The sequence below is a fragment of the Lutra lutra genome, chromosome 2 (genome assembly GCF_902655055.1).
Source record: "Lutra lutra chromosome 2, mLutLut1.2, whole genome shotgun sequence".
Classification (NCBI taxonomy): Eukaryota; Metazoa; Chordata; class Mammalia; order Carnivora; family Mustelidae; genus Lutra; species Lutra lutra.
The window spans coordinates 210,286,491-210,310,969 of NC_062279.1; the positions used below are offsets into that span (position 1 = coordinate 210,286,491).

Here is a 24,479-nt window from a genome sequence, read left to right on the forward strand (position 1 = left end):
AAACTCTGCATCGCTCAGCCAGTACTCCTCGAGTGTATTTATTTCAGCCTTGAGTGGGGCTAAGGAGTGCCGAAGGTCATCCTGGCTCCCAAAGGGAGGCCCAAGGTAGGTCAAAGTACCACCCTTTTGGGAGTGAGGTAATGCCCAGAGTGATTCCTTGCCTACCAGTGGTGGGAAAGTCTAAAATTAGAAAAGTCTTGACAACATTTAAAACACTTTTTATTGTGGACATTTCCAAACATATATAAAGATAGAAAAGTGGAATCATCTTTATGTGTCAATCATCCTCCAAAAAAAAAAAAAAAAACCTTTCGAAATTAAAAAAAAAAGATTCTCCATGTACCCATCATTCAGCTTTAATATTTTGACAAATTTGGGTTCATTTTTTAAAAGTTATATTATAGTTTTTCATAAAGCTGTATCCAAAGACACTGATGCGTCATTGAACACTACATCTGAAGCTGATGATGTACTATATGTTGGCTCATGGAATTTAAGTAAAAAAATAAAGACACAAGACATGTTGAGGATATTAATTTTTTATTAGCAGTCATTTTAGAGAACAGCACTGGAAATTTATTTCTTTTGAAATAAACTGGAAATTAAAAGTGTCTTGAAGCCATTGGAAACCATATGATTGGTTGAATTAGTTTCTCAAATGTGTGGTGAGATAGCACTCAACAGGTGCAGTATTTCTTTCACCACATTGTGAATGTGACCTGTAGAAACCAGAAGAAGAAAGGAGAGAGTAAATGAATGAACAAATTAGGATTTATCAGTTTCATCTGTCTTCACATTATCTTGTTCTAAGTATCAAAACTTTCCATTCCACCCATCCCCTACCACCATGTTTTGGCATATTTTGAGATCTATATCAAATCATGGCCCCTGGTTCAGTATAATCCATTAGAAAGAGTCACAATCACCAGTTAAGATTCAGACGAGTCTCCTAGGTTAGGGCCTCATTATGCTTCCTTGCTTGAAAGTTGCACTGATCTATTCTCCCACAATATTTGTTAAGTGCCTGCTAGGTATCAAGCATTGTTGCTAGGTGGTTGAGGGAAACAATGGAGCACTCTGTAGATTGCCAGAGTCAACTTCTGTTGTCAAATGTCAGTGGGTCATCAACCATGTCAAGGTAAGGGTCTCCAAAAGGCAGAGAGCACCAAACAGTCTTTTTCATTGACTGTACAGGTACTGTCACATCCTCCTTCCCTCAGGACTACTTAGGCATCAAATTCTGAGTCAAGTTGTTAATATAGGACTTTTAACAAATGTCACTGCTTGAAAAGAGAGACAACAGCCAATTCTCTGGAGGTAGAATATAAGGAGGAAAAAGAATAATAAGAAAACTCCCTATCATGACTCTGCCTGAAACTGAGTAAAGCATGTTAGTCATTCCAGGAAGCCATTGAAACAGTCAGAAGACAAATGCTAGGATACAAAAATTCAACATGAGACGAACTAATATGGTTGTGAAGAAGACATCATTTTGTGGGGTGTGTGGCAAAGAAATAACTAGGAAAGAGAGAGATTGGGCCAGTGACAACTTACACTCATGAATGTTGCACTTTGATCAAACATTCACAAAGACCTCTGGGTGGGAAAGGATTGTATAGATAATAGTCATTCCCGGGGAAAACTAAGCTTTGATTGCGAATTCCACGGGGACTGGCAATAAGAGATCAAAAGATAGGACACGTAAACAATTACCCACCTGTCTGAGAGAAATAGCTGCTCAGAAGATGAAAAATGTGACTAGGGGAGCTGGGAAACAGGGAAATGAGCAGCTACCCAACTCTGACAACACTGCCACCAAAACGTCAGTAACTTCTCCTCATAGTGGGGGCTTTGGGACTTTTGGATAACTGAGTGAAATATCCACCCTGAATTTATAGAAACTAAAGTAGCTTCCCGTAGCTTTGGAGGAGGGATTCTTATACTAATATTCTGGTGTTGCCAAGAACACAGAAGTAGGCACGTTACACAGTCACACTTACTATAACACCTCATCTGGTTAGTGTGGTAGCAGCACACCTAGGAACTAGACTTGGGGAAATGAATGGTAACACGCACACCTCAGCTAAATCAAATCACGGTCTTGTGAAGATATGCATGGATGACACGGGACCTGTTCACTGGTATGTCACACGGCAGACAACCCAACAAACCTCGGAATTCTCTCCTATCCTTCCAGGTTTCGCTCTCTCAGCCTATGGATGCTGACTACCAACTGTTGGTGTCCTCTGGCAATTAAAAATCCTTTGTCCTCCATTTTGTAAGCGATAGTTCATGTATTTGTGAGAGCGGACCAAGGAAATAAAGGATGTTATTGAGCGTTTGTTTTGATACAACTAAATCAAAGAATTTCCAACAACTTACCAAGCACCTTTTAGAAAGCATTCATTGCTTTTCTTTTTTCAATATCTCGCTTGAGCTGACAAAGGGTGCACAGAGGAAAACATCCCAGCCATAGGAAATCACCACAAATAGATCCCTGTTAAAAAACAAACAGCGGGTCCACACATAGGCTATGAATAGAGTCACGCAAGTCCTTGCATTCGCATAGCTTTTCAAAACTCCTTAAAAGGTACATTTTATGTTACTGGTTTAGCATGAGGATTTTCATTATCTCCATTTTTCTGATGACCCACATGAAGGTAAATGACTTGTTCAGATCACATAACAAATTGGTAGCGGCCCTTGGTCTTTCTTTTCTGAAGCCTGTGCCCTTAACCATATATGACACGATTTCAGCTGATCTGCAGGGTATGACTACAGCCCTCATCCTCTAACATCAATTCTGAGATGGCTTCCCTTTAAAGCCAGTCATAAAATGCACCAATTTTTCTGTAGTTTGTGAGCAGAGACAGATGGGGCCCCACATTGTATCCCTCTTACTGTTTTCATTGACATCTCTCAAGTTCTGCAATGGAAGAAGTTTGGAGCAAAGGGGAGATACACAAATTATGGGGGAAGGAAGAAAGAAGAGGAAGAATTTGTTTGGAAAGCCGTGGGATGGGGAACTTTGCAAGGATTTGAGGGCCGTCTCGATGGAAGTGTCCAACCGGATCCTCAATGACCTTCCAGGTGACGTGCCCTTGAAGGGATTCCTGTTCTGGTGCAGGAGGCACTGAGTGAACCGGGGAGTTCTAGTCTGATAACCCGGTTTTATTACTGCGTGTCTTGACAGACTGAAAGAATTTTGAATCCATTATTTGATAGCACTTATGTTCTTAAGGTTTGAGTTTAATATAATTCCCAATTTATAGTGTGAGCTCGTGGGGTGGGGTGAGGGGTGGCAGTGTGTACGTAGGAGCTTCTAAGTGGTGAGACTATGAGCGATTTATTTTTCATGAAAAGAAATTTTTCCTGTTGCTACAGTGCTTTGATCGTCATCTAACAGTGTAAGCATTTGGGGCAAAGAGCCAACCTGTCTATAAAAGGAGGTAACACTTCCCACACCACAAGAGTTTGCAGGCAGTACATGAGCAACTACATGTCAGAATAATATTCAGCTCACGGTAGTACAACCAGTGGTTATCCCTTTTCTTCCTCCTTCTCTCCTGCACAGGTTGTGCCCTGGCAAAGGTATGCTCTCCTGGCTGTATCCACAAAAGAAGGGGCAGATCAGAGAGGTGTACTGTCGCAGCCCCACAAAGATTTGCATAGATATGAAAGGGAAACAAAGCAGAGAGCCTGAACGATATAAACGAGTCCTGGGAATTATTTTTAGGTCTGTTCAAAGGAGGAAATAGAGATACACTGTCTATAAATACTCCGCTTCATTGTATGTTGAGGAAACCTACTATAGCTAGAATCCTAGACCTAGAAATCACCTTGCACAACTTCCTCATGACAGATGAGAAAACTGATGCCACCACGTGATTTATCAGAGAACAAGCCGAGCTGTTCCCAAAGCCTCATCTCCAGGATCCAGCTAAGGACCCCTTCCTACATACCGTGTTGGGGTCTTGGGCTGCGTTGAGAACGTTACCATCACATCATGTACGGAAGTGCACATGCGTGACACCTCACACACGATTCAGGAAGTCCCAATCCAGGCACAGAGTTAAGAGCCCATGTGTGTTGTGCTACGTTAGGGTTAGCATGAATGAGGGCAGCCTTGAGTGCTGCGACATCAGGGACCTGAGCAAGCACGCAGGAGAAATGAGGCCAGGGCCCTGCACACACCTCTTCCCTGAGGAAATAGCTGAGCAATTCTCAGAGAAAAGAACAAAAAGAGAAGTAGTTGTTTACTGAGCACGTATTACTTGCCAGGTCCTGTGTTAAGCCCTTTCCGTACATTATCTCCCATGACTCTTGCTACCCCATTAAAGGGGAGGATCGGTGTGACCATTTATCAATGAGGGGGTTGAGGCTTAGGGAGATGAGCAACTTACTCCCGGTCCAGTGGGAGCAGTGAGTGGGGCAGAGGCTGCATTTCTAGGAACAGAATCCATCACATCACCTATTTGTTTAAACCGTTTTCAGTGACTTCCCTGCTCACTCGGAGTAAAGCTCAGGTTCTTACAATGGTTCTCAAGGCCCTAGAGTTTCTAAATCTTGCTCTAATATCATCTTTTTCTATGAGATCCTGCCCCCACCCTCTCACTCATTCTATTCCAGCTTCTCTGGCCCTTTCCGGTTTCTGGAACTTTCCAGATAAACTCTACTTTAAAGCCTTGGGCGATACTCTTTTTTCTGCCCAGCTCTTCCCCCGATGGGTAGCTTCTTTCTCATCCTTTCACTTTTGTAAGAAAGCCTTCCCTCATCGCCCTATTTAACATTAGAACTCCCTTTCTAAAAATGTGGATGGACATTGAATTTTGTTGACTGTTTTTCCTGCATCAGCTGAAATGATGATAATGGTTTTTCTTTTTGAATCTGTAACTAGAGTATTCCGATACTGAGCCATCTTTGCATTCCTGGGATAAACCTCGCTTGGATAAAAATAAATTTTGTAATGCTGAAAAAAATAAAATTAGAATGCTTCAACATTCTTTATTCCTCTTCTTTGTTTAATTTTTTTCTGTGCCACTTATTAGCATCCTATAAGGTTTTTACTGAGTCGCAGTGTAGCAGTCTTCTCCCATTAGAGTGTGAGCTCTGCCATGGACAGCCATCATAGTAATCAGTGATTCCGGCGAGAAGCTTCAGCGGACGTTAGTCCCAGTGGCTGAAGGGCTATGAGGAACAGGGTGCTCACGTCTCTCTACCAGGTCCTTACTCGTTACGAAGGGGAAAATGGCAACCTTAGGTGGAGAACTTCACCAGAAGGTGGAGGACCTTACAGCAGACACTACCTTAACTAAGTAATCAAAGGAAACAACAACCATAATGGGATACAGTGATGTCGTGTGCATCTTGATAGGAAGCACAGTGACTATTACATTAGTTCTGTGGAGGTTCTGTCAAAGTGTAAACCCTAAATATATCCACGAGGACACATTTGACACAGCAAATTGAGGGACAGTCTACAAAATAAATGGTCTGCATTTTGGGGGGAAAAAGGCAAGGAAAGACTGAGAAACTATTCCCTATTGTAGGAGACTAAAGAGGAATGACAATTGAACAGAATTTGTGGTTTCGGATTGGTTTTCTTCTCATCCACAGAATGCTGTTGGGTTATTTGGTAAAGTTTAAATAAGACCCACAAATTAGCAAATAGTACCATATCCGTGTTAAATTCCTGATTTCAGTCATTGCATTATAGTTAGAGAAATGAAGGCCCTTGTCACTGAGAAATGCGTGGTGCCATAGAGATGCCATAGGATGTCAAGTCTGTCATTTCCTATCGATGTTCCCGAAAAGAGACTAGACAAAGAGGTGGAGGAGAGGAAATGGAAGGAAGGGGCAGGATTTCAGTATTCGAGGCGTGTGGGTGCAGGGTATTCAGGAATTCCTTGTATCGTTTTTCCTTTTTTCCCCCCATTTATGATTTCTGCAGCTTCTCTTCAAGTTTGAAACTATGTTAAAATAGAGGTCTGAAAAAATAAGAAGAAACAGGATGTAAGCCACATGCACTGAGGTGCCTCTAGCATCTGCAAAGTACTGGGCGTGTTCCATGCACAGGACACATCTCTGTTGAAGGAGTGAGCACTGGCTTGTGAGCCAGATGTGCTGGCTTGCAAGGGATCTACCGCAGGCGCATTTCTCCCCCTGGCTTCCTAACACACCGTCATCCAGCCTACAGATCTGCGGGGTCCTGGGTCTGACTGAGTAAAGTGGGGAGAGGGTGAGGGCTCTCCACCCCTCACCTACTCACCTGCAGCCACCGTTTCAGGGACGCATCTACAGGAACACAAGATTTTATTACAAACGTTCCCTGGTATGAACAGCAGCGCGGTCCCCGTCCATCATTTTAAAAATTTAGGATGGGAGTGGAGCAAAGATTAGGGTCAAGCCCAGGAGGCGAGGAGGGCAGTTGCACAGCTGCGGTCCTCCTGCAGGGAGCCCTCGGTGTGGCTCGTGTGGCAGGGCGCGGGGACTCACCGGGATGCCATAGCGCGTCCTGTACAAGGTCCTCATAGCCACGCTGGCCCCGCACAGGCAGCACTCGTCCATGTCGGAGGCGATCTGACACGAGAGGCACAGGGGGAAGAAAGTGCCGCAGAGGCCTACGTGCAAGGGGAAGCCACAAAGAGGAGTTAGTGAGAGTCGTCTCGCTGGCAACAAAATCATGTCTTTCCAAAAGATGCTGGCTCCAGAGACGGCTCTAATGGGCCCCGGAGAAAGCAGTGTTTGTTATCTGGCTTTTTCGGCCTGGCTTCTGGATCCCTCCGTCCGGCAACTGGGGTAACTTGTGAGTCACTGTACCGGGTCCGATTTAACTGCAGAAGCTCCTGCCTTGCCATTCGGAGCACGTTCTCATGATCCTTCTTCCCTGCCTGTGACACCGGGTCCCGCCTGGGGAGGAAATCTGAGAAGGACGTCTGAGAAGCCCTCTAAAGCCATGGGGGGTGGTGTTGAGGGTCAAAACACTGAGTGAACAAATCATTAGGGACAATGAGTGGAAATAGATTCTAGAAGGTCGTTCGGGCAAAAGGACCCCATCATTGTTAGGAGGATGGACGTGCGCAGAAAGGACGGGATTTTGCTCTCAGCTGTTTACAGACCTGAGTGCAGCTCTGCTTTAGAGATGCTCTGCAAGGCCCAGAAAGGGCTCAAGAAAGTGATAACAAACAGGAAACTTTTCTCAGATACGCTTTGAGGGAAAGTCTATTTTGAAAAGTGCCGGGGTGGAGTTGTGGTGTGCGGTACCCTAGATGCGATGAGAGAGTCAGCGGTTCTTTGATGACTGTTTTTAAGCAAAAGGCCAAAGATCTGGGAACTTCCACCACCCACGGAAAAAGGAGGCTGTTCCTCACGCCTGAGGTCAGGAGGAGCCCCACAGAGAATGTCTGCAACCCGATGGCTCTGAAAAAAGTCTTCTCACTCCAAAGTGTGTTTTGTGGTGGGAAAGAAGAAGAAGTCAGTAGAGCTAAAAGCCTGTGGTGCTTTCTGAAATGGAACAGTGACAAGAGTCGGCAAGGATGGCCTTCAGAGCCGGAGCGCACGGAGCAGCATCGTCAGAGAAGGGAGAGGGAAGCAGAAGACGGAGCAAAGCATCAAGAGTGCGGTGAGCCCAAGAGCTGAAAACTGGCAGACGGCGAAGGATCTCGACAAGGGTCACCGACTCAAGGTCATGCAGGTAAAGTGAGTGGAACAGACCGGAAAAACCCCACAGAATAGCCAGTAGCGGGAATAAACACAGCCAACTATAGAGTGAGACTCTCTTTTAATGGGATTGGCTCATGTTAAGAAGCAGCCAAACTCTGCCCTGTGTGATGAAGGCTCATCTTGCCAAATTTTCCAATTTTTGAGAGAAGTTGGAAATCTAGATTGGAAAGCCAGATCTTTTTGTGTGTGTGAAATCTGATTTTAATGTGTTTCCTGGTATTTTTAAATTACCACATGAAGCAAGTTCATCATGTACAGGACAAACAAAACACCCACCCATTGGCTTGCAGCTTGCGACTTCTGAGTTGGCCATAGAGTGGGAGCTCGGTGACAGGAGAAGGAGACAAGTTTTATTAGGTCAGGAACCTGCATTTTGGGAGTCAAGGAGGAGAAGAATTAGGCGCACTTACAAATCCCCAGGTCATCGCAGCAGTCAAATACGCCGGTTTGCCAGTCACTGTTCATCACACCCCCCGTGCCGTATCCAGGCTGCGAAACAACTGGATTCATTTTTAAGGTGAGTCCCAGAGGGCACTGCCTGTGAAAACAAAACCAAAAAAGTGTGGGACGCCTGCCTGTTCTGGTAGGAGATCGCGATCCCAGCTGAGCAGACTCTCATCACACCTCTCCTGATCACGGCGGCCGCCCTCGACTGACTCAGGAGGACGTTTCTAGACTATCGTCTGTACTCGGTAATGAGAGACGTCTCGGACACGGAGTGGGGGTTCCTTCCACAGGTTCTCTGGGGGTTTTATTGCCCCTTCCTTGATCCTTTTTATCAGCAAGATGATTTTTTTCCTTCTATTTCAAGACAACCTTCTTAAACAAAGTCTTTTTTGCACACGCGGTGTTCTATTTAATAGTGATTGTAATAACTTTTACAACGCTATTACACAGGCATTACCTCAATTGTCCCTCAATCGAACCTTGTGAGACAGAGTTCTTGTGCAAGAAAGTTCTCATTACACCAATGCTTCTAGATAACGCCAGTCCTCATTGCATAATTGCTAGTCGTATCCTGATAGCTGGAGTTTTAACAGATGTCCTTGGTTACTTAAAAAAAAGCCAAAAACACCAAAAACCAATTAACTTCTTTTTGTGAAATCATCAGGCCAGAATCTTGGGGGGGAAAAAAGGGCCGGGGGCTGGACTTCAAGCTTCCACAGAAAAATCCAATAGTGGCAAAACCACTAAAAACAGTGTCCCTCGAACAAAGTGGTGCCTATATGCGTCTCAGATTTCATCCAGCGATCAAGCGAAGTCTCCTGGGCTCTACCCAGTCGGGACTCCCAAGGGAGAGAATGTATCTGGTTTCACAACGGCTAATGTAAAACTTTCTTCTTCACTACTTCACATCTAACCCTACGCCATGCTCTGTAGCCCTCGCCCCGGCTCGCCTCTCACACTCCCCTTAGTCAGGTGCAAGGACGTCCGGCCCCATTATCCATCCCCTCTCCTCCCTGTCGCCGGGAAGGCCCCGATCAAAGATGTTCCCAGAGCACATCTCAGTCTTGACTGTGCACTAGGCTGAGCCTAGTGCACGGTTGAAAACACAGTTACTTGATTCCGACTCAGTAGCTGGGGTGGACCCTCGGTAAGTAAAAGTTCTTGTGATGCAGACAGTTCTGGGGACACTGAGTACAGGTCATTTCAGTCTTGCTCAGCCCTTCCCGGCCGGTCTTCTTAGCTCTCCCCCTGCCCTGCTCTTTCTCCGGATGGATTTTGTCCCCACTGAGATCGTGGCTGTGATCACTCGATTCCCCACCAGATGAGTCCCCACAAAAGGGGTGGAGGTGTTCTGGAACAATAAGAGCCAGGGCACTCCGGCCACCCTCGAAGGCTGCCTCTAGCATTTATCATCAAGCATCTGCTTTATGACATGGAGGGAAAACCAGCCGACCGAGAAGGCTGTCACCTCGCGCCAGGAGCTATGGTTGAAACTCTACGGCTGGGTAGACATTTCGTTGGAGTCCAAAGGTCTTTCTCCTCTCTGATGATTTAGGAGGACTGCGATAGCTTCCTTACTCTCATGTAATCATAGTGGGCACATGATGTGAATTCGATCTACTATCTGCGGAATAGTTACAGAAGTTGAATAAATTGCATAGGTAATATGTTGTTCGACACTGAATGTTAGAGATACACTTTTGGCCTCAAGGATGAATGACCCAATACCTTCAAAATGCGTACCGGGAAAAGCATGACACAAAAGATACACACAGCTGTTGCCGCTACGGGTATGTCATTCGGGGATGTGCCAGTAAGGCTGTATTCTTAATAGAAAAGCACTTCTCACAAGAATCAATGCTTCAGATGAAAAGAGTCACACAACCAAACCAATCAGTCCAGCCAACGCATCGGAACGGAAAACTGTGTGAAAGTTCAAGACCCTAATCCTAATCATTGTTCCCGGGCAGAGACTTTATCTCAATGATTCTTCCAGCGTTTCCTTGGCCTTTGTGCAGCCCTGGGAACGTCTACTTGCTGTGGTCAGTAGTTTATAGTAAGTGTACAGTTGGCTGTGTTTGGTGTAAAAACAAAATGCCAGGGAGCAGGGGCACCTGGGGGGCTCAGTGGGTTGGGCCTCTGCCTTCAGCTCAGGTCATGATCCCAGGGTGCTGGGATTGAGCCCCGCATTGGGCTCCCTGCTCGATGGGAAGCCTCTCCCTCCGCTTGTCACTGCCCCTGCTTGTGGTCTCTCTCTCTGTCAAGTAAACAAATAAATCTGTTAAAAAAACAGCTGGAGAATCAGTCCGTTAGGGACCCTGAAACAGGCATCTGTTGTGATTGTCCCAGCCACAAGTCACACCAACCCTAGACTGTACTGTGTGTTAATTCAATTAACTTAATTCCTAACCTAACACAGGGACTCCTGCCGCTGGTTTTGCAACCTCTGAATTCCCTTCCTTGAAGTAAGGTGTTAGAAGTACATTTTAAAAACACTCTGTACTGTATGCGTGTGTGCATGTGTTGTAGGTCTATCCGTAGGTTTTGCGCTTCTCTATGTGGCTGGATGTACACTAAGCAGCGGTGGTTCTTACGTTACACTATGAACAGGACTCACTTAGGATCCTTTTAGCATGTGGAACCTAATTCGGTGGGTCCAGAATGGGACCTGAGGCTTGCTTTTTTTTTTTTTTTTAAAGATTTTATTTATTTATTTGGCTGACAGAGATCACAAGTAGGCAGAGAGGCAGGCAGAGAGAGAGGAAGGGAAGCAGGCTCCCCGCTGAGCAGAGAGCCCGATGCAGGGCTCGATCCCAGGACCCTGGGATCACCACCCGAGCCGAAGACAGAGGCTTTGACCCACTGAGCCACCCAGGTGCCCCCTGAGGCTTGCTTTTTTAACAAACTCTGTGGGTGTGCCAGTTCTGCTGGTATCTGGCCCACATTTTGACTCCTCAGGGTCTAGATTGTGATTAGGAACTGGGTTCCAATCTGTTTTCCATTGCTGTGTGTTCTTGGACAAATAAGCTAACTTCTCTGTGCCTCAGTTTTGACAACTTTAAAATGAGTGCAGTAGCATTCTTCTCATGGTTTGTTGTGTTACTGTGATGAGAGTAGGTCGGCAGACCATGTCTGCTCAACACTGTTTCTTGTATGTCTGTGAGCTGACATAGGCACCCCTGTGTCTATTTGAGACTAAATGTCGTTACGTAGCGGGTCCTGTGACTGATTCATAGTGTGGGGCCATGCCTGGAATCACAGCTCCCGAAAGCTAACACAGCGGTGCTGCAGTGTGCAATGGGTGTGCATCTGAAAGCTTGGACTGACGTCATTGCTTTATTTGGCAAGACCCAGTAAGATCCCATTACGTGAAGACAGTTTGAAATCTGCCAATCTGGAGCTCAGTCATGAAGCATCTGCCTTCAGCTCAGGTCATGATCCCAGGGTCCTGGGATTGATCCCTGCGTCGGGCTCCCTGCTCAGCGGGAGTCTGCTTCTCCCTCTCCCACTCCCCCTGCTAGTGCTCCCACCCTTGCTGTGTCTCTTTCTGTCAAATAAATAAATAAAATCTTTAAAAGAAAAAAGAAAACTGCCAATCACCATATATGTGGAAGAGAGAGTCTACAGTGTCTAAGTGCCAGGAAAGCAGGTGGAAAACCTGAGGGTGATCTGTTGCCGACATGACAGTGGCTCACACTTGCAAGGAGCATTCTACTTTCCAAACGTGTTCCCGTCTGAGCTCTGGTTAATGCCGATCTCTTTCATGTTCCCAGCAGACTGCAGCACGCGGGGAAAGAAGGCTGATAAGATGCTTCCTATTGCACACACGGGAACTGAGGCAAAGAGTGACATGCCAGGGCCAAGGAAAAGTCATGATCGCTAGTCCAACATCCTTAATTTATAATAAGGACATGAGGACGAAGACTGAGTATTGCCCTGCACCCTCTTCCCAGTCTCATCAGGGGGGAAAAATTATATATATATATATATGACATTATAAAACCTGAAGATAAAAAAGTGGACCAGGCTGCATGATCCAGTGGTTTCCATTATCAACACTGGCCACAGACTCCCAGCTTTCCAGTCACTAGCTAATGAATGACCCTGTGACTCAGTGTCCTCATCTGTGAAATGGGGATATGCGCAATGGTAGCTTATAAAGCCGTCAGGGTCATTGAATAATATTTGAATGATTTGAGTGATTAGAGGGATGTCTGGCATGGGGTAAATTCTTCATGAGCAGCAGTTACATAAAAGAGAATACTTGCCCCTTGAGGGAAATTGGTAAAATCCCCACCCTTCCCTCACACGCTCCCATACACTGTGGAACACGGGCACGTCTTCCACAAAGCCGCAGAGGAAGGGGAAAGAAACAGAGAGTAAGTCACATGTCCAGGGAGACAGAGTGGCAGGGCTGGGATTTGAATTCAGTTCTTGGGGCTCCAAAGCTCTTAAGCGTGTTTCCGCGGAGTCTGTCCATCTGGGATTATGAATCCCGGCCAGCTAGAGTGGGCAGACCTGTTCGGGAAGGAAAGTCAGCACTTCTTAGGGTGTCCCTTCTCAGGCAAATTTTGAAAGTGTAGAGAGGTGGACAGTTTGAGACTGACTTCGCTTTCCTAAGTCTGCCTGTCAGTCCGCATGTGTGTGCTTGTGTGTGTTTATGTAGGTATGTATTTTCAGTGTCTTGAACCCAGACACTCAAAACTTCCTCTAGAGTTCCACCATGCGTGTTCAGGTAACTGGTTCACAACCAGGATTGCTTTACACCCTGCCCTGGGGGACATTTGGCAACGCTTTGAGATATTTTTGTTTGTCCCGACTGGGGGTGAGGTGCTATGGTCATTCTAGTGGGTGAAGGCCAGAGATGTTGCTAGACAATCTGCAAAGCACAGGACAGCCCCCACAACAACTAATGTTCTATCTCCACATGTCAACAACAGTGCTGCGATGAGAAACCGTGGTTCAAAAACATCAAGGGCACCAGGAAGCCTGAGCTTCTGGAAGGTTCTAACGGTGTCTGATTCAGTTTCCCAGGGATGTAGAACTGGGTCCACAGCAGCCAGACAAGCAGTCCTTGTGAGGAATGGGACCTAACACGTTGTTTCCTAGTCACACGTTTCAAAAGCTGGAACCCGGGGATCGTTGCATGCCCCGGTTTCCCGTGGATTTGTTCACACCCTATTCTGAAATCCATCTCCTGTGTGGCAGATCCTTCTTGTCTCTCCCTCCCACCCACCTTCTCTTTTTCTTCTGCTTCTTGTTCCTATGTGGACAGCGCAACTCTCCAGTTCTACTTTTTCCCCCCTTTCAATAAACTTCTTTTTTTTTAAATTTAAAGTCAATAAATTTTTATTTAAGAAATTTTACACGGGATTCCTTCCACTGCCAATCACTGTAGTTCCTCCAAAATCAGAATCATAACCTTCAAAATAGCCCTTTTAAAAAGAACTTTTGTTCAATTCGGTAGAATTCTTTCCTTCCGTGGGATGTCTTCAATCTCCATTTGAATATGGACATACTTCAAAAATTCACCACCTGTAATCTTTGGGGTCCAACTTCTTTACTTTAAGAGCAATGTTTAGGGTCAGAGTAGGGGGATCTGCCTGGTTCTCAGACACCCTCTAAACATGAATGCGTTCAAATCCTGCTCACCCCTAAACTATCACACCCTAGACTTGTACAGATTGCTGGGATACCCCAATACCCAAGATTTAAAAATGTGACTATGAGGTCCTTCACATGGTTTTCGTAGGTAGATGTCTTGCAGGTCCTTCCCACAGATTTAACACAAAGTTCTGTGAAAAAAAGAAACCACGCATATACTCTAAAAGGTATTTCCAACCATACGAGTCTACAGAAGGAGCGCCATCGGGATAGACCTCCACTCTTTCGGTAGACCTCCCACCAAAGTTCAGTATACATTTAGTGAAGTACAGAACTCGTCAGCATGATCGGTGAATTTAACGTGAACCGTTCTGTCCTTGTGACCACAGCCTGACTCAAGAAGGACATGAGCAGCACCCCAGAAGCCCTCCTCACTCTCTTAGGAAGTCCCTCTGCCTCTGCCATGTTTGAGCCTTATGTCTGTTCAATTATACGCACTATGTATTCTTCTGTGTCTGGCTTCTTTCGTCCAAAGTTAGGACTGTGAGATGCAACCCTGGAGCATACAGCAATACTTCATTTATCCTCATTAACATATAATAAATCATCACACAGATGAAGTACAACTTATTTATCCCTGCTGCCATTGTATTTTTTCCAGTTTGGACCATTAGGAATGGTCACCTTGTGCTATGGACATTCTTGTACATATCTTTGGGTGGACGAGGCACGTGTTCCTGCTGTGTCTAGCAGGAGTAGAACTGCTGGGTCCTAGGGTTGGCAGATAGTGCCAGACATTATTGTCAAGTGGTGGTGCCAATTTACACTCCCATCAGTAGTGGGTGAGAGTTCCATTTGCCCCACGTCCTTGTCAATACCTGGTGATGCCACCATTTTTCTTTTTACCCAGAGGGTGCTACGAGAATCTGGGAAATGGAAGCCTATGCTTAAGACTGAGAAAAACTGAAATTATGGTTAAATGATTAAATAGAATTTAGGGTAAAAAAATAAAGGCGATTCTGTTAAATTTGAATAAGTAAGTCCCAAGTAATATTTGAGACATACTTATATTAAAACACTTTTCATTCTTTAGTTATAATTCAAATTTAACTGGGCATTCTCTATTTACCTGGAAGGTTTTGGAAATAACTTTGGAATTAGAGAGTATCATGTTGGGTGGGGCACTTTCTGCCTCCCAATTTACAGGAATGGGATTGGTGTGGGGGAGGCCAAAACAATGGAGCTTTCCTAGGCCATGCAGGAAGCTGTCTCCCACTCCCCAGGGAGTGAACAGAGGCCAAAAGACACTGATGGAGGCCACGATTTATGATTTCTGTCTAAATTCTTAGAAGAGCATTTCCTCTGGGAATGCAGTTGTTTATTCATGGATCAAGGAAGGAAACTGAAATTTCTTGAACAGTTTCTACTGCTAGTTTCCATGTTAAGCAATCTTAGGCATGTGGTGGGATTCTAGCCTCATAACAATTTTTTCTCCTAATTTGAAATCAAATAGCTAGAGCAGTGTAGCCAGGTTCCCAGGCAGGTGAGCTGAAGCCAAAGTCCATATTCTTCCATTCTACCAAGTCCTATCTTCCAAGTCCTATCCTTGGAGGAGTCCCACTGACAGGCTTGGGGCCTGCATGAGCTCCATTTCTCTCAACCAGGCTCAGCTGTGCTGATCAATCTACCAAACTCTTGAATGTCAGCCACCTTGGGTCTCCCCAGACTCCTCATTCCCCTATTTCCTTCCCTCCTTTCTCCTCTGTCCACCTCCTTCTGGCTTTCAGTTTTTTATCAGATCATCCCATGGGTTATATGCAACCCATTTCTGGAAAAGTAGAGTAAATAAAGTCAACTGGGAAGGCCTTGCTTCGAGTCACTTGGAGCTTCTCCATCACCCAAACATCCCCCAGCCTGTGTTTCAGTGCTGGGTCTGAGTCTGCTTCTGGAACTATTTGTTCCACTGCCCTGCGTCTCAAGCTGAATTCTAAATTCTCTGCATCACATAGGGACTCTGTCTATGTACCTGTTGCGTACAGGCCGGAAAATGCCATTCCAAAATATGCTTCATTGGCGTAAGAGTTATTTTTGAGTCCATTATTTTGAGAAGCAGCACACACAGGAGAAGCTCTGAAAACAGAGTCAAAGTTACCCTTTAAGGGAAAATTTCCATTTATAAGTGTTCCATTCTCCTATCAGGAAGACAGGAATGACTCTATACCACGAGAGACGCTAATCAATGTAAAACTTACGGACTTAAATCTGCATGGCAAATCGTACCCTTATGTTCCCGCTCTCCTCCCCAGTCATGGCTTCCACCACACATTCTCTCCAGTGCCTTTAGCTGAAGCTGCTGTTTAAGTCTGAATTCAAAGCCACCTTTGAAAGTTACTCTTTTTCCTGCATATCTCCCATGTATATGAGATACATGTGTAATCAACTTCTGTTTTTCTCTTCTTAATCTGTCTTTTCTCTCAGGGGCCCTAGGTGAGAACTTGAAAGTGTAGAGGGTGAATTATTTTTTTTCTCGCCTCCAAGTTATTTCTGAAAATTTAGCCCAACCATGAAAATTCTCAGTTATAAGGAAATTTAAAAATGATTATGCATAGTTGAAAAGATGACATTTCTTAATTTAAACTGAATAATATCTGGAAGCAAAAAGCCTCTGGTCACTGTCCAGGGTGATGAAGGGGTGGGAGGAGGGCATTCTGCCCAACTTAGTGAAGCCCTCATGTTGGGGCTTAGCTGAGCACACATCCCTTTTCCTTATAGACTTGGATTGGAAAGGAGGTTCCTCACTTACCGGTATCTGGCTTCTAAGCTTCCCTTCCTCCCCAGACACACTCGGATCCTGCTCTTACCCCCAAATCTCCCTCTTTGAGCTTCTCCAGCACCCAGAAGCACCACAGCATGCCTGCTGCTGGTCTTTGCTCTGATCTGCATCGGAGCCAGTTTTCCGGGTCACCTACAGAGCCCTGCATTGCCCGTATCCCAATAGGTTCCTGACTAATGTACCACCGATCACATCATTTTGTGAAATTTTAGCAAAACAATGAAAACTGTGTTATACGTAAATTTAAAATCAATTGTGTGTAACTGAAGTTATGGCATTTCCTAATTGAGGCTAAATAATTTCTATAACCAAAAAGCCGCCCCAAAACATTTCCCTTTTTGTTAAAAATGATGCTTGTGGGGCGCCTGGGTGGCTCAGTGGGTTAAAGCTTCTGCCTTCAGCTCAGGTCATGATCCCAGAGTCCTGGGATCGAGCCCCACATCGGGCTCTCTGCTCAGTGGGGAGCCTGCTTCCTCCTCTCTCTGCCTGCCTCTCTGTGATCTCTGCCTGTCAAATAAATAAATAAAATCTTAAAAAAAAAATGATGCTCGTGCTTGGTCATCCCTAAATCAGAGCTCTCTCTGGAGTATTTGCGTATTTGATGTTCTCAACTGGGAATTTTGCTGACACCAGAGAGTCCTTTATCTTACTTTCATCAAAGAAGTAAAGGCTTTTTGCTCACCGAAACATTTAACTGGGGCGAGGGTCAGGAACAAAGGACACAGGACACATTGGATCCTCCCAGGTCTCTCGTCCTCCTATCATCACTAGTCTCTCTGGTGATATAATTAATTCAGCTTCTGTTCCACTTTTGTCTTAAAATTTGTTAATCTGCTGCCAGGCATACATGGCTCTTGGGGAAGAATGCCTGTTCACTTCTGAATCATTTCAGGATGTTCTCAGAAGAGGACCCACCTTATTTTTTTCAGTCCTTTGATTACCATTTCCATCCCTTATCAAGTCAGGCCACAGTGCTCACCCGTCTGTAGGAATTCCCTCCATCCTGTTCCCGCCCTGAGCTCCTGCCCCTTGTTTCCCTACTTACCTGTTAACATCTCATCTCAAATGCTACCTCCTCTGTGAAGCCATGTTGGATTTGCTTGTCTTCTTGCTCAACTTTTTCAATGTTCTCATGATGTGGTGGAGAGTCTCCTGGATGTGGGGGTCAGCACACTGGACACTAACTACACTAGGTACTCGGCTATCTTTGTGCCCTTTTGGTCTAAATGCCAATAACAGTATCTCCACTTGCTTTTCCCAAGGTCATCTGGAAAGCCCTTGCTACACTAACTTCAGAGATGTGCAAACTGAGCCCTTAGATTTCTATTTTGTTTTCTTTTTGCAGGTTTTTCTGAGGGTGAAAGTGGGTTCAGTTGTCTGGGTCCCCCTAAAACCGTGACTTGCATATAGCCTAGAAAATACTAATTATTGCGGTTCAGGATACACTACCCTGAACTACAGAGGCTTGGCACATTGAATATTATTAAGCTGAAGGAGTTTGAGAAAATGGCAGAAAGTGGAAGGTCATTTTTACCTCTTTTTCTTGCACTTCTTCTTTAAAACCAGGAGACAAACCTGTCATGTGAAAGCTAGCTCTCCAGTACCAGGAACTACTATTGACAACTAGTGGATAGAGGCCAAGGCCAAGGACGTACCCCATTCTTCCCTCCAAATCCTCCATTTAATACCCCATTCCTGCCAAGAATAAATTATTTGCCCTAACAGTGTCAAGGCTGAGAAACTCTGATTCATACTCTCATCTTATTGTTAAGATTTGAGCAGCTTACAAACCTCCATATAAAACAAGATACAGAATGAAAAATGAAGAAATTGGTCACAGGGAAAATAAAGTCTGGAGCAAATGTAGCACATGCTTTAAGATTCCTCGACAGTGCTGGACATGGGCTGTGTATGAGGTTTTGGGCTTCCTGCCAGGCAAAGCAAAGAGGGAACACCTAGAGAAATTCCTCATCAAAGTCCTCAAAAGGGAGATGATATATAGTATATGACATGCGATGGTCAAAGCCTTTATCTCCACAATAAACAGAACAGTGACTTCTAAGAATTTATTTCCTACTATACCGTTAAAGTGCAATGGGGGAGTAGAATCACTTAGAGGGATCTATGAACAGCTAAAATGATCCCAGCCAACTGCTTATCTCTCTGATCATCGGGATGATTCAGGATTAAAATTCACATTTAAAATGTAGATTGTTGGGGTGCCTGGGAGGCTCAATGGGTTAAAGCCTTTGCCTTTGGCTCGGGTCATGGTCCCAGGGTCCTGGGATTGAGCCCCGCATTGGGTTCTCTGCTCAGTGGGGGGCCTGCTTTACCCCCTCTCTCTCTGCCTGCCTCTCTGCCTGCTTGTGATCTCTCTCTCTCTATCAAATAAATAAAATCTTTTTTAAAAAATAAAATAAAATAAAATGTAGATTGTTCAGAGAGACACATGGGTATATATTCTTGGACAACCCTCCACGAGTAGTATTTTCACTAGCCAGGGCATAATAAAAAATGGGTAACAATGGGCTGAATTAGAAGTCTTTGGTGAGAACCCAAGGTCAGAGTCCACGAGGGCTGCTTATTACGTGTAGGAACAGGTATGTAGAAGGGGAAGCATATAAGGCAAATGTATGGTTATAAAAATCAAATGATGCCATCAGGCCACCCACCTGGATGGAAGGCACCCTAGTGCAGCGTGGGGTGAGCCAACGGCCAGCCTAACTCAACACGGAGATAAGCTGAACACATATTTGTGAGAAAGCCTCTGTTTTCCCCAGAAACCAGTTCTGGCCCTGCTTTAGCAAGTGACTAGAAGGGAAACCGAGAAAGGAAAAATGGCCAATACAGGATACACCTGACATTTCAGTGATCCTTTAAAAGATGCAGATAGTGTTTTGTTAAGAGGTACGCCTTCTGTGTGTACTAGTGAGTTGCATGTGACCGTAGGAGTGATCAAAGTCCCAAAGATGTGCACCATAGAACCTGGAAAATGCTTATATCAGGTGTCAGCAAAACCCACCCACTGCGACAATAAAAAAGGACAGTAAAACACCCTGGGAGTCCAGTTTTAAGTAACAAACTTCCTGGTCAGTGTTATGGAGACCAAAGAATCGCAACACGGGATCGCAGACAGCGTGAGGGGTTGGCCTTTCAGATGCCGGCACTTGCCCCACTCTGATTCTGACCCCCTGGTCTGGGCAAGCGGGTTAGTGGCCTTGGGGAGGGTATGTTTAATGCTTCCCAGGTGAATCCAAGGTGTGGTGAGGCTTGAAAATCACTGTATTAAAGAAAGTGTGGCCGAAATGATGATGAGAACCGAAGTAGCGGAGTTAACTCTTTTACACAAAAATAAAACACACATCCCCCCCAGATCAAATTTCTCCTGACACTTAAAGTTTTATTGCAAACACGTGTAGTTATAAAAGTTTAGCCAAAATAATATGTTCAGTGAAGATACTCTAAAAGCCACAAAATAATGGGAATCCTGGGTGGCTCAGTGGGTTAAGCCTCTGCCTTCGGCTCAGGTCATGATCTCAGGGTCCTGGGATCGAGCCCCGCATCAGGCTCTCTGCTCCGCAAGCAAGGAGCCTGCTTCTCCATCTCTCTTTGCCTGCCGCTCTGTCTACTGATCTCTCTCTATCAAATAAATAAATAAAATCTAAAAAAAAAGCCACAAAATAACAAAAGAAAAAATCTCTCATAAATCCACCATACAAAGTTAACCTCATTGAAATTTGTTGTGTATGTCCTTATGTTTAGTCCATAAGAAAATAATTCGTGCACAGGACCACGTTTTAGTGAAGATTCTCTGAAACATGGCGATAAAGCCATTTCCCCTACCAGGTACAGATGGCTGCTCCCCTTGCTCTTGTGACACTCAGGGAACGAGCATTCGTCTGTCTTGGAAGTGACAGCCAGTCATTGGCTCCAGCTCAGAACTGTCATCTGATTAGTTAGGACCCCTACTAAGATGCTCGAGTTGGTGTAAAAGAGCAGAGATTGACTTTCTGTCTAAGAAGGAGGGTTTTTTTTTTTGGAAGATTTTATTTACTTATTTGACAGAGAGAGAGACAGCGAGAGAGGGAACACAAGCAGGGGGAGAGGGAGAAGCAGGCTTCCTGCAGAGCAGAGAGCCCGATGTGGGGCTTGATCCAAGGACCCTGGGACCATGATCTGAGACAAAGGCAGATGCTTAACCCACTGAGCCACCCAGAGGCCCCAAAGGTGGATTCTTAAAATGGAAAATGCTTAGTCAAATAGATATATCATAAAGCTTTATAAGGATATTGTCAACTCACTTTGTAGTTAGTATCAATTTACTGAACTATTTAAGGCTGACCATTCACCATGCCCTATTTATTTTTGCATACTTTTTAAACTTTGTTAATTTTATGGTTCAGACTTATTTGGAGTCATTTTCTTTTTCTTTTTTTTTTTTTTTTAAAGATTTTATTTATCTATTTGACAGACAGAGATCACAAGTAGGCAGAGAGGCAGGCAGAGAGAGAAGAGGAAGCAGGCTCCCCACAGAGCAGAGAGCCTGATGTGGGGCTTGATCCCAAGACCCTGAGATCGTGGCCTGAGCCGAAGGCAGAGGCTTTAACCCACTGAGCCATCCAGGCACCCCTAAGAAAGAGTTTAATTATTGCTGATGATAACAATGTTACACATTGGGAAAGGTAACAAGTGGCCAGAGCATCACGATTTCAAATAATTTGTTTTTGTTATATGAAAACAGAGACAGTTAGACTTAATTCTGACAATAATAATAAACCTCAAAATGAAAGCAGAAATCGTGTCTCCTTACTATTAAAACTAATTCCAATAGCAATTCCCGAAACCAATTAAAAGATAAGAAACTTTCTAGAAGCAATTTAAAATATTGTTTAAACACACCAGTCTTAATGGTAATACAATGATTTCTTCTGTAATGGTTAAGAACATTTTTTTCCTCTTAAAATTGTATCTCCAGTAGCACATTTTAAAGAAACAGTCTATGACATACCTGGGCTCTTTAGAATCACTGCTGCCAAATTGAATTCAAAAGACAACTGCGTGCTGCAGACATATAGGTATTTTTTTTTTTAATTCAAGGAGACCAATGAAGAACACCTACTATTCAATTCTGCCCTGACTTGTGTTAATTACACGGTAAGGTTTTCCTGGTTCTATGGTTTATGTTTTTTTTAATCATTTGTTTTTCTTTTGAAAGAAGTTGGGAAAGACAAAAGGTTACACAACGGAAAGGGGTTATTTTGTGTTGTAGAACACTCACCACACTCTGGTTGCGGAGAAGGTGGCAGCCCAGGGCTAACAGGAGAAGGCTCAGGACCACAACTGCTCCGCTGGCGGCCTCAGGCTCCAGTCGGCAAGGGTGGGGTTAGGGGTGGGGTAAGTCAGGGGGTGGGGCTGGGCTCCAGAGGTCCCACCTGCCTCGGGGGGATGTCAGTGTTCTTCTATTTAAGAAAGTGGACACTGCGGTTTATCTCATTATATTTATTTTCTGCGACATGTGCCTGACGCCACTGCTCCCTTGCACAGTGAGATTTATTTATGATTAGGCGGCGGCACGTTTTATGAGGGTCGGAGGCTTGTGTATTTATTTAGGGTTTCTCTAATGTATTCACTCCCGAAAGCACTTAAGGGGCATGAAATGTGTTTAAGAATAAGCCCTGGGCAGCTGGGCTGAGGTCTCGGAAATGCTACAGAGATGTGCAAACTTCTTCCTGGCCAGGCAGTTGGGACTTCGGTCCCGAGCTAAGGAGCTGGGTGGTCTGGCCAAGAGGGGATGCTGAAGGGCAGGGGGCAGAGTGGGATGCGGTCAGTGGCATTTTGGTGACACCTGTCTGGTGCCAGTGTGCAGCGTCTTCCGCGAGGACAAGACGACATCCAGGAGCCCACTGTGGGAGCACTTTCATAGTGAGTAGAGGACGCGGAGGGCTGGAGCAGGGACGGGAAGCTGGAGGAGGGACTTAACCAGAAACCTTATAGGAAAAGATCGCTCTCCGGAATTGGGCAGAGGAACAGAAGAGGGAATGATTCACTCACTGAATCATTAGATAAGCCCATAGATACACAACACTGTATGGGAAACCTCAACTGCTTCCAGGTTGCTAACTAAGAATGTGTTAGCTTAGCAGAGGTTGAACTGTCCTTCGTTCCTATCAGTGTGACCCTAACAAGTTGTATTTTCTCTCATGGTGTTTGAACAGAAAGCTCGAGTGACTCACATCAAACTGTTTTCTGTTCCCCCAGATTAGAGATGTGTACAGAGAGAGTTGTTCCTGGAGGCACAAGATAAGTGGAAACTGGTTCTTGGGTGCTCACTTCTCTCCAAGGGACATTTGCCTACACTATTCACAATCACATGTACCAGTAAGTAGAAAACTCACTATCGGTATAATAAATACTATCTTTTTTTTTTTTTACGGTTTATTTATTTATTTGACACAGGGAAGAGGAGGAAGAGCAGGGGAGAGGGAGTCTGATGCAGGCTCCATTCCAGGATTCTTAGATCGTGACCTGACTCAAAATCAAGAGTTGGGCGCATAGGGGTGCCTGGGTGGCTCAGTGGGTTAAGCCACTGCCTTCGGCTCAGGTCATGATCTCAGAGTCCTGGGATCGAGTCCCGCATCGGGCTCTCTGCTCAGCAGGGAGCCTGCTTCCCTCTCTCTCTCTCTGCCTGCCTCTCCATCTATTTGTGATCTCTATCTGTCAAATAAATAAATAAAATCTTAAAAAAAAAAAAAGAGTTGGACGCATAACCAGCTAGGCCACCCAGGTGCCGCTATAATAAATGTTGCCTTATTTTAGGACCCTTGTGTGTGAGCAGTAGCCATGGTAAACATGGGCCACTGCCCCGTCCTGGAGGAGCTCACAGCCTGGGAAGTGAGACAAACTGTATGGCCGGTATAGGAAATATCATTAACCTCTTACAAAGCAAGAGGTCAGCGAGTTCTCAGCCACTGACCGTGTGGCTCTTGGGCAAATCTCTTCATAAAATTGTTGTGACTTATCAAGGACTTGGTATGTGCCAAGCACAAAACTGTTTCATTTCAAGGAATATATCAATATTTGTCTTTACCACTTGATATTCACAACAACCCCAACTGTCTTTATCCTCCTAACAGAGGGGGTAGTGGGGGAGCATCCTGGTAGACAGCAAAAGTCCCAGCGTGAGCTCAGTGGATTTTAAGGAATTGAGAGGCGGGTGCCCGCAGGACAAGCAATGAACACTCTTCTTCAGTAGGAGGAGCCCAGGCATGGACTGGAAATAGTTTCACAGGACTCTTCAGGAAAGCCTCCATGGAATGCTGTATTTTAAAGCAGATGGGCAGACTGTACGCATGCATGTGTGTACACGCGTGTGTGCTTTCATGCTGGGAAAATCACCGGGCCATGTGTTAGTCTTTTCATGACTGATTAAAGGAGGGGGCACTGGTCACGACCTAGCTTCTGTTGTTTCTCTCCACACAGGCTCGGCAAGCTTTGGGGCCGAGGATGGGGAGATGCAGCGATTAATGACCCTCTCCCTGAGGAACACAGGACCAGGGTGTGCGACTCTTGATGCGAGCAAAGTGTGTGAGGGTCATCGTCATTTTCAAGAAGGACTAAGTAGCCCCTGGCCCATGCCACGTGAGGTGCTGCCTGGAGTGGGTTCTACGGTCCTGCTCCTGGGGTAGCTGTTCAGCCAATGCTCATCAGGATAGTATGGCAGAGGGTGCTAAGTGCGGCCTCTGGAGCTGGAATCCCCAGTGGCTCACTGGGCAGCCTTGACTACTCAGTCACTGTGTCTAGGCTTCCGGTTCCTCCCAGGGTTCTTGTCCGGATTAGAGAGTGACCATGGGAGCGCCTGGGTGGCTCAGTCGGT

The 24,479-nt window shown here is 45.2% G+C and overlaps 1 protein-coding gene and 1 non-coding gene across 2 annotated transcripts; both read right to left on the reverse strand.

Moving 5' to 3' along the window:
• Nucleotides 1–523: 523 nt before the first annotated feature.
• Nucleotides 524–22,029, reverse strand: LOC125093932 (placenta-specific gene 8 protein-like). The gene is made up of 5 exons (XM_047719731.1): nucleotides 21,885–22,029; nucleotides 8,133–8,260; nucleotides 6,496–6,620; nucleotides 2,383–2,497; nucleotides 524–719 (listed from the first exon to the last, which is right to left on the reverse strand). Exons 2-4 carry the CDS (start codon nucleotides 8,230–8,232, stop codon nucleotides 2,393–2,395), a joined length of 330 nt encoding a protein of 109 aa, XP_047575687.1. The 5' UTR covers nucleotides 8,233–8,260; nucleotides 21,885–22,029; the 3' UTR covers nucleotides 524–719; nucleotides 2,383–2,392.
• Nucleotides 13,924–14,054, reverse strand: LOC125094619 (small nucleolar RNA SNORA18). The gene has a single exon (XR_007125628.1). It is a non-coding gene; the product is annotated as a small nucleolar RNA SNORA18 (small nucleolar RNA).
• Nucleotides 22,030–24,479: the final 2,450 nt, after the last annotated feature.

Excerpts from the sequence above, each read along its gene's own strand:
- LOC125093932 (XM_047719731.1), bottom strand. The coding sequence starts at position 8,232 with ATGAATCCAGTTGTTTCGCAGCCTGGATACGGCACGGGGGGTGTGATG. Across the intron at positions 6,621-8,132 it reads CTGCGATGACCTGGGGATTT|GCCTCTGCGGCACTTTCTTC; the intron begins GTAAGTGCGCCT and ends CCTTGCACGTAG. Across the intron at positions 2,498-6,495 it reads GGACGCGCTATGGCATCCCG|GGATCTATTTGTGGTGATTT; the intron begins GTGAGTCCCCGC and ends GTTTTTTAACAG.